The 18,029-nt window shown below is 40.3% G+C and overlaps 1 protein-coding gene across 2 annotated transcripts in view; it reads left to right on the top strand.

Moving 5' to 3' along the window:
- Window positions 1–18,029, top strand: part of TEK (TEK receptor tyrosine kinase) — a 116,246-nt gene that overhangs the window by 58,774 nt on the left and 39,443 nt on the right. For both annotated transcript variants that reach the window (XM_080920571.1, XM_080920570.1), the window contains exons 6-11: window positions 206–346; window positions 6,621–6,749; window positions 8,979–9,130; window positions 14,066–14,210; window positions 14,509–14,664; window positions 16,657–16,791. In XM_080920571.1, coding sequence (XP_080776697.1) covers window positions 206–346; window positions 6,621–6,749; window positions 8,979–9,130; window positions 14,066–14,210; window positions 14,509–14,664; window positions 16,657–16,791 — 858 coding nt within the window. The remainder of the gene's footprint in view (window positions 1–205; window positions 347–6,620; window positions 6,750–8,978; window positions 9,131–14,065; window positions 14,211–14,508; window positions 14,665–16,656; window positions 16,792–18,029) is intronic.

Here is an 18,029-nt window from a genome sequence, read left to right as displayed (position 1 = left end):
TAACCCATGAAACCTAGTGGTGGCCTATTTGGGAGGCAGTTTTGTTTTCTTTAAAGTGGATCATAAAGGAAGGCATGGCCCTCTGTCTGCCAGCCTTCAGATTAAAATCCCCCTGTCTAGGAGAAACTTGATAAAAGTGGAGTCCAGCCTCCCAAGGGCTTACGATTTGATTCTGATTCAGCCTCTGTGTCGTTTCCTCCCACAGCGTGTGAGCCACACACATTTGGCAGGACCTGTAAAGAAAGCTGTAGTGGACCAGAGGGATGCAAGTCCTATGTGTTCTGTCTCCCAGACCCCTATGGCTGCTCCTGTGCCACAGGCTGGAGGGGGTTGCAGTGCAACGAAGGTATGCACCACTTACTCGGAGACCAGGGGAAACTGCAGCTGGTGTCCAGAGGCCAAGGTTGCTGACATCAGCCATCAGCAGGGTGCACTGGACTGCTTGGCTGCTTACCTGTTGTTGGATGCGGGGATTTAAGTCATAGATTTTTTTTTTTTTTAAATGAAAAAGACATTATATTGGATATACAGTGAGATGGGATCTGGGAGTAGATGTTTCTCCTGCATATCACCTAGGGATCTTGTTAAATCATGGATTCTAACTTGCATAGTTCTGGAACTGGGGGGCTGAGGTTCTGCTTTTATAATGGATCTCTAGGCAATTATGTTGCTGCTGAGTTTTAGATAATGCTTTGAGTACGAAAATTAAGACAGATTTTATTTTACTTTATTGCCTTATGCCATGGAAATCAGTCTTTAGGACAAATCCAGATAAGATTTAAGGTTCAAGAATAAAGTTAACTCCTGTTACTCAGGAACCTTACTAAAGAACTAACAATTACTATTGCCAAATTCATTAATAAATCCTTTCTCTCAGACTTCTCTTTGCGCGTATGGTGAGGACACTTGAGATCTATGCCCACCAGTTTTGAAGTACATGATATTGTATGCATGCCTGCCCTTGCCACAGCATATTGCCACAGCATATCACTAAGAAGGTCCCTAACAGCACAACTAAAAGTTTGTATCCTTGAGTAACACATCCATACTTGACCCACCAATCCCTGGAAACCACTGTCCACGCTGTTCCTTAGATTCCATCTACAGGTCAGAGCAAAAAATACCTGCCATTCTGTCTAGTTTATTCAACTTAGATAATTCAGCTTAGACTCATCTCCCTCACTCCCCCCCTCCCTCCCCCTCTCCCTCCCTCTCTCTCTCTCTCTCTCTCTCTCTCTCTCTCTCTCCCTCTCTCTCCCCCTCTCCTTCTCTCTCTCCCTCCGTCTTTCTCCCCCCCCCCCATTTCCCCACACATAAAAGTTTATCTGCAGGTGTAGAGTGTTTGTATCCTGTGGTAACTGTGCTTGTTTTCTTGTGTTTCAGGGAGCTTCCACACTGTTTTGGGCAGTTACCTGTAAACAGTGTATGACTGCTCTTTCTTTATGCTCACTGTGTTTGCTGTTTTTTGACAGACTGATCCTAGGCATTTTAACAAATGCGAGGTGATGTCTCGCTGAGTTTTTAATTTGGATTCCCTTGCAGTTGTCTGGCTGTGGGCTGCCAGAGGTCACAGCCAGGGCCATGTGTATGTTTTGCCACATCTGTTGTTCTTCCTTGATGACCGGCATTATTAAATATGTTTTCATGTTCATATTGGTCATCTATATATCCTCTAAGAGATGTCAACCCAGGTTATTTGCCCATTTAAAAAACATTTATTTATTTACATTTCAAATGTTGCCCCTTCTCCTGGCTCCCCTTGGAGAGTTCTTCCTCCTATTCCCCCCCCCCCAGCTTCTGAGAGGGCAGCCCCCACAGCATCTCCCCTTCTTGTCTATCAAGTGTTTTAGGTGCATCCTCTCCCAATGATGCCAGATGTGGAAGTCCTCTGCTACGTGTCAGGGGCCTTGGACCAGCCCATGTATGTTCTTTGGTCTGTGGCCCAGTCTCTGGGAGCTCTGAAGGGGTCCAGGTTAGTTGACACTGTTGGTCTTCCTGTGGGTTTGCCAACTCCTTGAGTGCCTTCAATCCTTCCCCTGACCTCTCTCAATGTTTGTTTGTGAGTATCTGTTTCAGTCAGCTGCTGGGTGGAGCCTCTCAGAGGGCTCCTGTCTGCAAGGAGGACATAGCATCATTAATAGTCCGAGGAACTGGTGCCTGCCCACAGAATAGGTGTCAAGTTTGACCAGTTACTGGGTGGCTTTTTCTTCAGTCTCTGCTCCATCTTTTGACTATTTTTTTTAATTGAACAACTTTATTTTAAAAAACAAAGATAAATGTACAGAGTTTAAACATTTTTGCATAAAAGTATACGAATACATTTTTGTCAGTACTTGGTTTTTTTTAAAGGTTTGATAGTGTGCATTAAGATCTTACTAGTTACAATGAGCATAAAGTACATGTACTTTTGACTATTTTTTAAAGACAGGTTTTCTTGCTCTTCCATTACTCAAGCTTCTCCTTTGTACTAGAAAGAACCTCTTATAGTATGCATGGTCTGCAACCACTTCCTGATGGTCCTCTACTGTGCTAACTACCTGCAGCCTTTTAATTTGATGCAAATTTTCTTATTTGTCTCTTTGGCTTTTGTTTCCTGTTTTTAAGATCATACACAGATAATTCCCCCAATTGATAAAAAAAATTCTTTTTTTTTCTCCTAACAATTTGAGGTCTTGGGTTTAAATCATTAAACTTAATTTTCAGTTGAATTTTGTATGGAGGTTGAAATAACAAATACATTTTATTCTTCTGCTTGTGACTGTCTGTGTTTCTTCTACATTACTTATTGACATGATCATCTTTTGTCCATTGTGTATTTTGGTTCCTTTACTGAACCAATTGACAATAAATATATAGATCTGTTTCTGGGTTTTCTGTCCATTGATCTATGTGGCTGTTTTTGATGCTAAAATGTGATTTTGAGTACTAGAGCTTTATAATATATTTTGAAATCAAGAAGTAGTATGCTACCTCTGGTATTGTTATTTCTTGCTCAGTGTCTTTGGTTATTCTGATTTTTATATGAAAGTAACATTTGCTTTTATTTTTGCTCCAATGAAAATATTCCAGGAGAGCTTTAGTAGACATTGTACTGATGATGCTGAAAATGCAAGCTTTCTGTTGAACAAGTTGGCAAGTTGAGACTATCCACCATAAAGCCAAGGGATAATATAGTTTTTAAATCAGTTTTTAAGTAAAAGTAAACCTATGGTTGACCAAAATAAGGACAGCTGGTCGACAGAATCCGTTCATGGTCTAACAGATTGTAATGTTGTTGTACTAGGCAGTTGAGTAGCTCTCACAGGAACAGAACAGTTCAAAAGAGCTTGCAAAATTTAGAAGTGCATTGAATGGCAGAAACACTGTTGTAAGGAGAAAGTGAGGGGCAAGAAAAGAAAACCAATAAGTTCTCTGATTTGTAGTTTGTAGCAGTTTGACAGATATTTTTCTCTGTCTTTGTTCTGCTTGGTGTTTACTTGATTGTCAGATGTGTAAATGTCAACAGAATTAGGAATCTTAAACACGATCTCTTTTTTAAAAATTATTTATTTATTTATTTAGTGTGTGTGTGTGTGTGTGTGTTTGTGTGTGTGTGTGTGTGTGTGTGTGTGTGTGTGAATGTGGTAGAATTATTCCCAATTTCTGAGAAACTACCAGATTGATTTCCAGAGTGTATGTACAAGTTCGCACCCCCACCAGCAAAAGTGGAGTTCTTCTTGCTCCACATTTTTTCCAGCATGTGCTGCCACTTGAGGTTTTGACCTTAGACATTCTGACAGGTATATGGTGGACTCTTGGAGTCATTTTAATTTACATTTTCCTGATGGGTAAGGACATTGAACATTTCTTTACGTGTTTCTCAGCCATCCGAGATTCCTCTGTTGGGAATTCTCTATTTAGCTCTGTGCCCCATTTTTTAGTTGGATCGTTTGGTTTGATGGTGTCTAACTTCTTGAGTTTTTTTTTTTTTTATATTTTGTATATTAGCTCTCTGTTATATGTAGGTGAAGATAATTTTCCATTCTGCGGGCTGCCATTTTGTCCTATTCATGGTATCCTTTGCCTTACAGAAACTTTTCAGTTTCATGAGGTCCCATTAATCAATTGTTGATCTTAGAGCCTGAGCCATTGGTATTCTGTTCAGGAAGTTGTGTCCTGTACTAATGTGTTCAAGGCTATTTCCCACTCTCTCTTCTATTAGTTTTAGTGTATCTGGTTTTATGTTGAGGTTCTCAAACTACTTGGACTTGAACTTTGTGCAGGGTGATAAAGATGGATATTTTTGCATTCTTCTACATGCAGACTGCCAGTTAGAACAGCACCATTTGTTAAAGATGCTTTATTTTTTCCATTGATGGTTTGGGCTTCTTTGTCAAAAACCAAGTACTCATAGTTGTATAAGTTTATTTCTGGGTCTTTAATTGTATTCCATTTATCAACTTATCTGCTTCTATACCCAGAGCCAGGCACGACTCCCAGTGAAGAGATAACGACACCAACCCACCCACAAAATCTTTGACCCAAAATTTGTCTTGTCTACCAGAAGTGCAGGGACAAAGATGGAGCACAGACTGAGGATGTAGCTACCCAATGACTGACCCAAACTGAGACCCACCCCATGGGCAAGAACCAATCTCTGACACTATCCATGACTCTCTGTTACGTTTACAGATAGGAACCTAACATAACTATCCTCTGAGATATGTGGTCACTGTGCAGCTGACCAGAGCAGATACAGAGATCCACACCCAAACATTAGACAGATCTCAGGGAGTCTTGTAGAAGTGTTAGGGAACAGACTGAGGGACCCAAGAGGACAGAGACTCCATGTAAAGAGCAACAGTCACCTATTCTAGACCCTTGGGGGCTACCAGAGACTAAACCACCAACCAAAGAGTGAGCATGGGCTCCCTGCATATATGAAGTAGATGTGCAGCTTGGTCTTCATGCAGGTTTCTCCACAACTGGATCAAGGGCTTACCCAGACTCCAGTGCCTGCCTGTGGATCCTGTTCCCAGTGCCTGCCTGTGAATCCTGTTCCCTAGCTAACTGCCTTATCTAGTCTCAGTGGGAGAGAATATGCCCAGTCCTGTAGTGACTTGATTTGACAGGGTGGGTTGGTACTGGGGTGTGGGGTCACCTCTCACAGGAGAAGTGGGGAGGGAAGGACTGCATAAGGGAGACTGAGAGAAGGGGCATCTGCAATCAGAATGTGAAGTGAATAAATAAATAAATTAGTGGAAAATATGCTAAGAAAAGAAACTTCAGAAAGAAGAGGTTTGTTTGGCTTATAATTCAAGAGTACATTCCATTTGGTGGGAACATCAGATGGCAGGAACTTGAAGCAGCAGGTCACATGGCATCCATAGCCAGAATGCAGAGAGAATGATGCCTTTGTGCAGCTCACTTTCTCCTTTTCATATAGCCCAGGATCCCAGCTCAGGGGATGAAGCCACCCACAATCCGCAGGTCTTCCTCCCTTGATTAACCTTAACCTCATCAGCATAATCCCTATCAGGCACGCCCAGAGGCTCATTTCTCAGGTGTTCTAGATTCCATGAAGTTGACAACTGAGATTAATTATCACTGTAGCTTTCCCATTTCAGATGGGGGGGGTGCTTATGTATTTTCTGCTAAAATTCTTCATTGTTGTGAATGTACTTTCCTTGAACATAATTACTTATAACTGATTTTAAAATCTTACCCCTTTTTGTACTATTAGGTCCTTGCAGTTAGTTGCAAGTTTTCTTTTTTTCCTTCCTTCCTTCCTTCCTTCCTTCCTTCCTTCCTTCCTTCCTTCCTTTCTTTCTTTCTTCCTTCCTTCCTTCCTTTCTTTCTTTCTTAAATTGAACACACTTCTTTATCACTTCTTATGTTGAGTAATTTGAAATTTTATTGTGAATACCTAATATTACATTGTGGGGATTCTGGAGTATAATATATCCCTTAGGGGGAATGCTCAGTTTGTTTTGTTTTAATTTAGTAGGCTACTGGCTTGGTAGGATTCAAGCTACAGGCTATGACTCTCAGTCATCAGACCAAACTCTCTCTCTTGAGGGTTTTTCATCTTTATCTGGGTTGCTCTGAGTATGTTGAGCATGCATATAGTTCAAAGGTCAGCAAAGGATCTGAACTTCTTTTCCAATTCAATATTTCTGATTTCCTTTCTCTTTCCAGTAACTAACTCTTTTATTTACCAGGCTGATGAGATGATGGATTTTTTTTATTTTTAAGTTTTATCCTCTCACATGGTGCTCTTCATACCCAACACTCAGACCAAAACCTGAGAAACGAGAAACACACCATTACTATCTTCCAAATTTCACTTCCCCTTTAAAACCTCCCTGGCTTCCTCTGCCCACATACATTCACCCTGACTTCCATTAGTCTTTTTTGGGATACTGTACTGTGAAGTGTGTTCTAGTAGAAACTTACTAAGTTCTCTGGAAAGAAAGTGGACAAAACTTTAAATCTCAGTAAATCTCACAGATGGAACCCTACTGTATACAATTCAGCAGAGTTGCCAGATAGTATGTAAGGAGACTAAACTCAGCCATTGAGAGCCTTGGTCTTCTCCCTTTCTCAGTACTAACATCAGTTTCTAACGTTTTTGTTTCCAGCATGCCCATATGGTTATTATGGACCAGACTGTAAGCTCAGGTGCCACTGCCCCAATGAAGAGATGTGTGATCGCTTCCAAGGCTGCCTCTGCTCTCAAGGATGGCAAGGGCTGCAGTGTGAGAAAGAAGGTAAAGCCAGGTAACACTGTGGTCAGGGTCATGTTCGGCATGTCTGAGGAGAGCCCTACTGTGTAAGAATCACATCACCAAGATAAGACAACAGATACCCGTTCTATATCCTCCAAAGAATCTGTAGTAGTTTCTTTTCTACTGCTGTTGGAAGACATCATGGCCAAGACAACTATAAAAGAAGTTTAACTTAGTTTGGTTCCAGAGGGTTAGAATCTCTGGTGGCAAAGGAGAGGCTGTAGGTAGTTGGAGTAGCATTGAGAACTATTGTCTTGATCAACAAGCAGGAGGCAGAGATAGTAGGATGGAGTGAACAGAAAGAGGAAAATGCAATGGGAATATCCCAAAGTCTTTAAAAAAACTCAAAGCCATTACCAGTGACACATTTACTCTGACATCTCCTAGTCACCCACACCAAACTGGACACCCCTCTCAGAGAGCCCAATCTCTAATATAACTCCGATGCAGATACCCTCTTCTTTTTGAGTTGTTCTTTCTTTTTAACTGAAAATGTTTAAGAGACATTTTTAGGGATAGAACACTGACTTCTAATCCTGACATCCATAATTCTTCTCAAACCGTCCACCACTCCAGATGAAGAGTTAAACACCTGAGCCTATGGGAGTCATTCTCATCCACACCAGCACAGGTGCCTCATTTCTGAATAAACAAAATGCTTGCTGAGATCTTCATAGACATACTTGCTGGCAAAACACCCGTACACAGAAAACATTAGAAAAAGAGCATGAAATACATTGTACAAGGGGAAATGGATTTAGAAAGAAACACATTTCCAGTTTAGTCTTTGCTCTGAGCAAGGCAGCTAGATGGCTTGGCTTTCTGTCCCTGTGTTGAAATGGCTGAGGAAGGCAGCAAGATCGCCTACAGGAGATATCATACAATATGACAGGACACCAGAGGGATTGAAGAACAAGGCTTATTCCTCTGGAGCTAATCTACTTTTGATTGAATTAACTGTGCTCCTGTAAGGACTAGATAATTTTTTTCTGAGAGCATTACCCAGTGTCTTACATAGAGGTCTCATTTATAAAAGTCTACCACCTCAAAACACCACCATGTTAAAGGTCAAATTACCAGGACAGACACCTTTGGGGATACACTTAAACCAAAATCCAATGATGCTAACATATTTAATTAATATAATCAGAATTTTCTTTTGTAGTCGAAGACCATGTGCTTTAACTAAAAATCAATTAATTCTTCATAGTACAGGTATGAGACACATGGATCCCTGACACCATCCATTGCGTTTTGTTAATACTGAGGAATTTTTTCTTCGTTCGGTATGGCAGCACCATTTTTGGTTTGACTGTTGGCTAGAAAGTGCTTTGGAAGAGTTTATCTCACGTTTGTGACATACTTGTGTATAATTTAAACCACTTATTATTTTACAAACTACTTACAGATTTCTCTGTGAAGTCTGTGAAAGACCTCTCGCACTTCCGTACCGAAGATCATTTTGTTGATAGGAAACACTGTGTGGCTGTTTCCTGAGATGAGGAACTTGATATTAACTGCTTGATTTTATAAATCACTTTAAAAAGCAAGGTGGGGCTAAGAACTAGGTTTGAGGTAGTGTGTGGCTATGATGATCATTTTATATTGAGCTCAGCACCATGGCAGAAGACTTTGGGTTCAGAAAGATCTGAGCTTGAGTCCAGGTTTTGAGGTTCAGTCCTTTCTTCTTTAAAGTAGAGATATTAATAGAATCCTCAAATTTATTAGAGAATGATAAATTAAAATAGTTAGAAAGTCTCACATAGAGTAGGTTTTGGTCTCTTTTTCTGTTGCTGTGATAAGATATTCTGACAAAGGCAACTTAAGAGAGAATGGTTTATTTTGGCTCAAAGTTCAAGGTACTTCCCAACGTGGTGGGGAAGTAAAGGCAGCAGGAGCTGAAGAAGGTGGTCATATTGCAACCAGATTCAAGACCAGAAGAGCAAAGAATGATAGTGTTTTCCCCTGTTCAGCATCCCTGACAGGGAATGTACAAGTACGTCTTCTCACATCAAATCACCCAATCAAGAAAATTCCTTGCAGACATGCTCATAGACCCATCTTCCAGGTGACTGTAATTTTTGTAAAGTTAATTTAACCACAGTGATTACTAGTGATTAATTTAGATTACTAGATTAGCTATTGCTGTTATGCTGAAGATTAGACTGCATTGTTTTATTTTTATTTTTCTTTTTATTTTTTTTAATCTAGGCAGGCCAAGGATGACTCCACAGATAGAGGATTTGCCAGATCACATAGAAGTCAACAGTGGAAAATTTAACCCCATCTGCAAAGCCTCTGGCTGGCCACTACCTACTAGTGAAGAAATGACTCTGGTGAAGCCAGATGGAACAGTGCTCCAAGTAAGAACCATTCTTCAGTACATCTGTTTAGCACCATAAGATGGTTTCACTACAGCAGTTTGTCTCTGAAGGCTAAATTTACTCCAGGTCTTAACCCCGTCCTGGCTGGTGTGCTGTCATCTTTGTGCCAAGTTGCTTGTGTTAAATGCAGATACTGACTCACTGCAATCTCACTTCCTCTGCATGGGCTGGGAATTTGTCATCACAATGGAGTCGTCAGATCTGAGTGTCAAGGATAGCCCCATCCTATAAAACTGTCCAACTGTGTGTACTGAACTATGTTCAGGTCAGATGGTGTAAGACCCTCACATTACCTCCTCTAAATCCTATAGTAAGGCGAGGAAGGGGTCTAGAGGCCACACAGGGATGTTGAAACCTGTGAATGAGTAACATACTATGCTATCATGAAAAAGATTTTTGTAACATATTGAGAACTATATGTTCATTTCAATCATTAGTCTTTTTTAATTGAAAACAATCTTTTTCACATAGCATATTCTGATCATGGGTTTCCTTCTATTGTCTCCTCCCAGATCTTCTCTGCTTCCTCACTCATCCAACTCCATGCCTTCTTTTGCTCTCTCTTTAGAAAAAAAAATGCAGGTCAAAACAAATAAACCAAAGCAAACAGAAGAGAAAAAGAAAAAGAAAAAAAAACATGAAAAACACATAACCACTCAGAGATACACACATCCACAAACCCCATAAAAACACAAATCAGAAACTATAATAGACAAGCAAAAGACAACAAATATAAACATCAACAATCCCCTCCAACAAACAAAAAAATCCAAACAAAGCATTAAGAGCAAAATTTCAAAAAATCAAACATTTTGCTCATAATACTTTGGGTAATTTTTGTCTTGGACCTTGCCTTAGTTAAGGTTTTATTGTTGCAAAGAGACAACCAAGACCGGCTCTTATAAAAGCAAACATTTAATTGGAGCTGGTTTACAGTTTCAGAGGTTCAGTCCATTATCATCATGGCGGGAAGTATGGCAGGACATACCTTCTAATAGTGCCACTTTCTATGAGCCAAGCATATTTAAACTATCACAGCCATCTTCTAGACACAGGGCTTCTCTTAAGTGTAGTTTGCTTGCTCAGTGGGGCTCCATTAGAGAAAACTAATTTTTCCTTGAAAAGTGTTGTCAATTGGAGATAGATAGGCTTAAGGATGGGAGATTATTGTGTCTATTTCCTCTCTCAGCACTGGGACACCATCCGAATGTTCCAAGGTATCTCACTCTCTGTCCTGTTGTGAGTCTCCATATTTGTTCCCGTCTGTTGTAGGAGGACCTGAGACTAGTGGAGTGAGACACTGATTTCTATATATAGCAGAATGTTGTTAGGAGAAATTTAATTATTATGTTTCTTTAGCAGAACAGCGGTATTTGGTTTTCTATCTAGTCTCAGGTTCTCAGCCATCTGAGCAGTGTTAGGCATGGGCTTCATCTCATGGAGTGGACCTTAAATCTTACCAGAGAGCGATTGGTTACTCTCCTACTTCTGTGCCACTATTGCACTAGCATATTATGCAGAAAGGTCACCATTATAGGTTGAAGGGTTTGTAGCTCAGTTGGTGTTACCTTTCTGTAGCTCAGTTGGTGTTACCTTTCTCCTCTGTCAGTATACAAAGTATCTTTCTGTACTAGGGATACTAGTTATCCGGAATAGAGGCTCTAGGTAGACACCAGCTTGACCTTTCAGTGTTGAGTAAGTAGTGTACGTGTTGATTTCAGCAATAAGGTCTTATCATCAGTTTGTAGAGAGCCATGGCAATAGCCTGGGTTGTTTGAGGGTTTCTATGAGACCCCTTTGGCCAATAACTTGATTAGATGTAACTTAACCCAGGCACTGGATATTTCACTTGGTGGCAAGAGAGATCTAGTTAGGCCTTTGTCTCCCGGTTCAACTATTTCATTCACATATTTTTCATGTATTTCATATAAGATTTTTCATAATGCTATATGAGTCTGCACTCCCAACCAGCAATGGATGAGACTTACCTTACTCCACATTTTCACCATCATAAGCTGTCATTTGTCTCTGTGAGAATATCTAACAAACATCTACAGTTGTAGGCTTCTATGTGATCCCTAAAATGATCCTTAGTTTCAGCTGTTCCTCAACCTTTCCCCTACCACCTCCTTCCTCTCTCTCTTCATTTAATCATCCCATTCCAATCCCTCCCCATCTCTCCATAACTATATAAGCTATTTCTGTCCCCTCTAGTTCTTTCCTCCATATCCAGCATCTGTGGTTATATGGACCACCGCCTTCTTTAACAGACAATACTCTCATATGAGAGAATACATATCACATTTGCCTTTTGGGGTCTGGATTATATCACTCAGGGTGATATTTTTTCTAGCTCCATCTATTTACCTGCAAATTTCATGATTTCATTTTTTTTCTTACAGCTGAGTAATATTTATTGTCCCACAATTTCCTTATGTATTCTGTTGAGAGACATCTCGGCAGTTTCCAATTTCTGGCTACTGCGAAGACAGCAGCAATGAACATGGATAAGCCAGTGTCTCTGTAGTAGGATGAAGTATTCTTTGGGTCTATGCTTAGAGTGGTATAGCTGGATCTTGAGGCAGATCTATCCCCAGCTAACTGAGGAATCGCCACCCTGATTTTCATGGTGCTATCCAAGTTTGCACTCCTGACCAGCAATAGACAAGTCTTCCCCTTACTCTACACTATCCATCCTAAGCTGTCATTTGTTTGATGTGAGAAGAGACACCTCAACTGTGGATGGTTCTTATCTAAAAGTTCCCTTTCTATGCCCATGTGCTGAGTGTCTCTCCATAGTTCCCAGTTGGGGTGTGGCGAGGTTGGGGTCTAGTCCTAGACTGGGGACATAAAGTTTCCCTAGTGTCACTTACTGAAAAGACCGTCCTTGCTCCACTGCATATTCTTAGCACTGTGTTGCAGATAAGGTTAATGCGGACGTGGGGTCTGCTTCTCAGCTCTCTAGGTTTTCCGTTGGTCTGTTGTTCTTATCTCCTCATGTCAGTATCAGGCTGTTTTAGTCACTAGAGTTTTGCAGTACAGATGGAAATTGTAAGAACGTTTGCATTTTGTTTTCATTCAGTTTTTCCTTGCTCTGAATGAGTTAATAAATGTGTGAACCTGTGTGTGTGTGTGGGCATAAGAGCACTGCATATTTTTTTCTTTTCTCTTGATTAACTATTATTCTCATCTGAATTAAAGTCTTCCCTGTAGCTATGTGGGCAGGTTTGTTTCCTCTACAGTATTCCTTGAGCATTCATGATTCATTCAAGTGTTTTCTGTAAAGCTGGCTTAGTGGTTATAAATTCCTTTAGTTTATTTCTCATTGTCAAGTGTTTTAAGTTTTCTTTAAGGACAGATAGCTTTACTGAGTGTAGTTTTCTGGGTTGGTAGTTGTTGTTATTTTAGGACCTGAAATACTTCAAGTCCTCTGTGCTTTTAAAGTTTCAGTTGAATATTCGCTGTTATCCCAATAGACCCGATATTATATTGCACATGATATTTTTCTCTTGCTTTCAATACACTTTGTCATGTGTATTTAGTGTTCCTAATTATAATTAGATAAGAAAGTTCTTTTATGGTCTGTCTCTGTGGTACCTAAATGACTCTTGTATCTGGATTGGCATGCCTTTTTCTAGCTCCGGAAATTTTTCTGTTATAATGTTTTATATATATACCTATATATGCTTTATATATTCTGCGCCTTTAGAATGAAATTATTGTTCTATGCCTAGTTGGACTTTTCAGAGTATTGAAATTCCCAGTTTAGCTTCTTACTAATTTATTTTTGTCCTTGTTTGGTTATTCCAGTTTCTACTCCTTGTACTCAGTTTTAGATATTCTGTACCTGGAGGCTCTTTTCTTGAGCACTGGTCTCAGGATATAGGTGTTTGGAATCCAGCTAATGCTTAGTCTCACTGTTTGGCTTTGAGCTCCAGGTGAGGTCTCATGCTCAGCTTCTTTCTTTGCTCCTTGGTTGATGAAATCTTGCTCCTTGCTATGGCCCAAAGGTCTCATGAAAGAGGCAGTTCTTAGCCCATAAAGGTCCAACAGTTTAGCTTACAGAGTACATACTTGTGTAGTGGGGCAAGTCTATGAGGCTCTGCCTGACCATAGGTTTCACATGCCTAATACTAGGTAAGGTCTAAAAATTGAAGTTAATCTCCCCATCCCCCAACAAAAGGGAGGCATCTCTTTCTACACTATGCTGTTTGGAGTTGGGCAAACTCTGAGTAAGTTTACTTTCTTCCTTCTACAGTATACCTTTTCTTATTTTTATGCTAAAAATCAACACTGGCTTCTCTCACTTGATTCCCCCAGCTCTTGTGAAGGCATTTTGGTGAGTGAACAGCTCACTGGGCTTATTGCTCTGTGAAGAGAAGATTGCTGGAACTTCTAATTTGGCTGTTTTCTTGGTCTTCTACCCTTAACTTTTTATCATTGCCTGCCTCATGTTTGCACGAAAGGGAGCTGAATGTGTGAGGATAAGTATCTGAGGAAGTGGGCAAAAGGAACAGATCCATGGGCCTTTTGCCTTTGCACCATTCCTAACAGCCCCTCAATTATGCAGGAAGCTACTTTGTCCTTCCACACTACTATATCAAAAAAGGAGAAAAAAAAAGCTACCCAGGGCAGTTTTAGAAGAACCAAACTCCTTGCTGGTGTTTATTCGACACTTTCAAACACAAATACAACAGCAGGATCTTGGAAGGCACTAGGCCAATACAAACTTTCAGGGCTGCTCCAATGGCTTTGGAAACAAGCCAGTGATTATATTAGCATTGTTCTTAGCTTCTCAGTCTCTCCTAGAAAACTTCCTACTGAACAATGAACTGGAGTATGTGTTATACGCCTTTCTGTGTAAATACCCCACAAAATCCTAATAAGTCTTTGTATTTGACTGACTGTTTCTAGCCAAATGACTTCAACCATACAGATCGTTTCTCGGTGGCCATATTCACTATCAAACGAATCTTACCTCCTGATTCGGGAGTTTGGGTCTGCAGTGTGAACACAGTGGCTGGGATGGTGGAAAAGCCTTTCAACATTTCTGTCAAAGGTAGGTTTCTTGCATTATATAACACAAAGGTGGGTTTCTTGTACTGTAGCAAGGACATTTTTCTTGAAGCAGTGATGGGGCCTGCCGAGTCATGGCACAAATTTTACATTTTAAGCCTTCATGTAATCAGAACCCACTGAAAGAGTGTGGAAGAGGGCTCTTCTAAGGAATCACTTTAAAGCAGGGGTAGCAGTGGAGAGACAGGATTGAACCGGAACTCAGAGAGCTAGCTGTGAGATTAAGCAATGGCACACCCGGAATGCTCAAGAATGGTTCTGACTGCTACATTTGTATTTAGTCCTTCCAGAGCCCCTGCATGCCCCGAATGTTATTGACACCGGACACAACTTTGCTATCATCAATATCAGCTCTGAGCCTTACTTTGGGGATGGACCAATCAAATCCAAGAAGCTTTTCTATAAGCCTGTTAATCAGGCCTGGAAACATATTCAAGGTAAGGTTTGGATGCAAAAGGCATCATCAACTGGAGGTCTAGTGCCAGAAAAAAAGATGTCCCCTATAGATCAAAATCTCCCACCCATATCAGCCCATGCTCATAGAAGAACATAAGAATATTTGGCACATGCAGAAGCCATGAGAGTTTCAGGAATGACTTGTTTAGAACCACTGAGCACTCTGGCACACAGACAAAGCCATACATTGGCTACCATCATCTATATCAGCATTTCTTCTCAGGCCTCTGAACTGTCAGTCATTAAAACTTTAAAACTCTACCATGTCTGGCTATGGTGGAAAGTTTATACCATGGGAACTGTAAGATCTAGAGCCATGATGGAAAGGCAGAGGTACTTGAAAGCGATTATTTCTGCCGTGTTAGATGCATCCTACCCCACCTCTCAGTTCTTACCTTGTTTCATCCCGAGGACACTTAACACCGAGGGTTTTATTTAAAAAAATTGACTCTAGAAAAACTTAGTCTGTGGAGACAGGATTGCACTTAAGGGAGGGAAAGAGGGGGTGCTGTGATGAGAGCTGCCGGCCCCTCCCTGCTGCTGAGGAACAATGCTGGGAACTGAGACAAAAGATTACGAATATCTTGGAAAAGGTAAATGTATCTTAAAACATACATTAGCTCTATTTGCTGTGTGATGATGTAAAATGGTAGTTTTTAAGATGCAAGTTAAAAACAAATAGAGCATTGTCAACCTCTCATGCTGTTTTAGGCTGGGCCATCTTGCAGGCTGTCCATTGCTCTGCCACTCTCAACTTCATCAAATTATGCCTAATTTCTCAAAACTATTTCCTCTAAACTTCCCATGTTCTACTGTATATATAAGCATTTGTGACTATTATGAAAAATAAGAAAAGAGGGCTTTGCTCATGCAGAGGACCTGGGTTCAATCTCCAGCATTCTTGTGGTGGCTCATATCTGTCTAAGCTCTAGTCCCAGGGGATCTGACTTACTCTTCTGATTTCCATAGGCCTCAGGCACCCACATGGTATACTTACTTACGCAGGTAAAACACAGGTCCATACACAAAACACAAATACACAAATCTAAAAGTAATATAAGAAAAACAGGGGCTTGACTTCATAATGCAGCTGAACTTGATACACAGAATAAAGTGACATTATTTATTACAGAACTCTTCACATCTCATTGTAGATACAGCCCAAATTTATTATCTCAAGAATCTAAGGTTGATATGTGGCTTTTCTGTTTTAACATCAATTGCTGGGGCTTTTCTTGTAATATGGCTTTAATAATGAGGAATAATCTAAGAATCATTAAACATAGTTTACTTTTTTTTTTTTTTAGCAACTTATCATAAGATGAGTCAGAAGTTGAACTTTGCAATATCCATAACTATAAAGACAGGGTTAAAGAGGCCAACAAAACAAATGGCTAAGAGAAAAGCACATGCCAGTTATTAGTGGAAAATGTTTTTAAGGGACTCTAGAGCTCCTCACCGTTAGAGTATGACTATTAGAGATCCACTGTTTGGTAACATTAAACAAAAACCTCTGGGCTTTTTTTTTTTTTTTTTTTTTTCTTGCTTAATTGCAATCAGGTTTGGCCTTGAAAACAGTGAAAATAACATTATTTTATATTATGTTTATTGAGTCCCCAAAGTATGGTATCCTATGTAGTAGCTTTGTGAGGATTAATTTTGCAAACGAAAATGCAAAAATACCAAAGCAAAAATGTATACATAGTCTAAAAACATAATGCTAATATATACACCAAAACCTAAAAATATACATGCTAATGTATATACCCTAAACCTGGAAATGCCTGTTCCAAGGCCTAATTTCCTTTACATTGGATACTGTATGTTCTTGAAGACAGAATCACCTCTTTATGTCAGCGATACACTATTTTTTTTTTAAACCTAATTTAGTTCACACTGCAAAGGCAGGCACTCTGGTTTACAGAACACAACAGGATGCACACTGAAGCTTTCTGGACTTTCTCTCTTCCAAGTGATGAATGAGATTGTCACACTCAACTACTTGGAGCCTCGGACTGACTACGAGCTGTGTGTGCAGCTGGCCCGTCCTGGAGAGGGTGGAGAGGGGCATCCTGGTCCTGTGAGACGATTCACAACAGCATCTATCGGTCAGTTGAAGCCAACGGACATTTATTCCTGAGCTGGGTGGGAGGGGGAGGAAGGGGAAAGAGGAAGGAAGACCAGGAAGGGTGGTGTTGGGTGAGTGGGGGGTAGGGATGGGGGTGGAAGGACTTTTCTGTAGAATGGGGGGGAGGGAGAATGGCAGGAAGACTCAATACTTCAAGCCAAACAGTTCCTTTATTTGGGCTGGACTGTTGGTCTGTCTCCCTGGGGGAAGGGGACTGTGGCCATTCAGGGAGACAGAGGAGGAAGCAGATGAGCCTTCAGGAAGGCAAAGACATCCCTGAGATTTACATAGCAGCCACTGTGTTGGGCCTTGACTTCTGTATATTACCCCCGGCTTCCTGTTTCCATCCCATGGGGCCACTCCAGGCTTCTGCCACAAATATGCTTCAGAAATTCAAGTTTATTTATTTTTTTAAAAATAATTTCTATTTTTCAAAGTAATTTGTGCCCATAGTTCAGACATCAAATAGAAGGAAAGGCTTTTGTCTGAAGTACAGTCCTCCTTAGCTCCACCCCTCCTCCTCCCCCATCTCTGCTTCCTACCAGCAACTGTTTCTATGTAAAGCTGTTTCTTACAGGGTTTACCTTTGAGTTGCTAAGTTGGTGGTTTAGATATTAAGATCTATCAGAACCACCAGAAGAGTTTATTAAAACAAACTGTTGGACTTTAGTCCCAGAATCTAATAAAATTTTGTTTTATTATTCTGTGTATATGTCACTCTCCCCACCCCCTGCATGCATATATAGTAATTCATGCAGTGTCTGTGGATGTCAGAAAAGGCATCAGATCCCCTGGCACTGGAATAGCAGCCCATCGTGAACCACTCTAAAAGCCTGGGTCCTTTAGAAGAGAAGCCAGTGCTCTTAACCCCTGAACCATCTCTCCAGCCCCATCCACCCTGAACCTTTGATCCAATAGGTTTGCGGCCAGGCTATGGTTCAACAATTATAGTTTCTAATAAATTCCCCAGAGATGGTTAATGGTGCTGCTGTCCTTGGTCCACATGGTCTAGATAATATGTATAGAAGAAACATTTTTCTCTCTGCTTCTTTCTTTCTCTCCCTCCTTCCTTCTTTCTTTAATTCTTTTTTTTTTTTTTTTTTTTTTTTTTTTTTTTTTTTTTTTTTGTTATTTTGTTTTGTTCTTGTGGTTTTGTTGGGTTTTTTTTTTACATTTTTATTTTTATTTGTTGTTGTTGTTTTTAGATAGGGCTTTACT

Source organism: Micromys minutus (genome assembly GCF_963924665.1).
Source record: "Micromys minutus genome assembly, chromosome: 9".
NCBI classification, from domain to species: Eukaryota; Metazoa; Chordata; class Mammalia; order Rodentia; family Muridae; genus Micromys; species Micromys minutus.
Note: the sequence above shows the minus strand (reverse complement) of the source record. Positions and strands in the feature narration are given on the sequence as shown.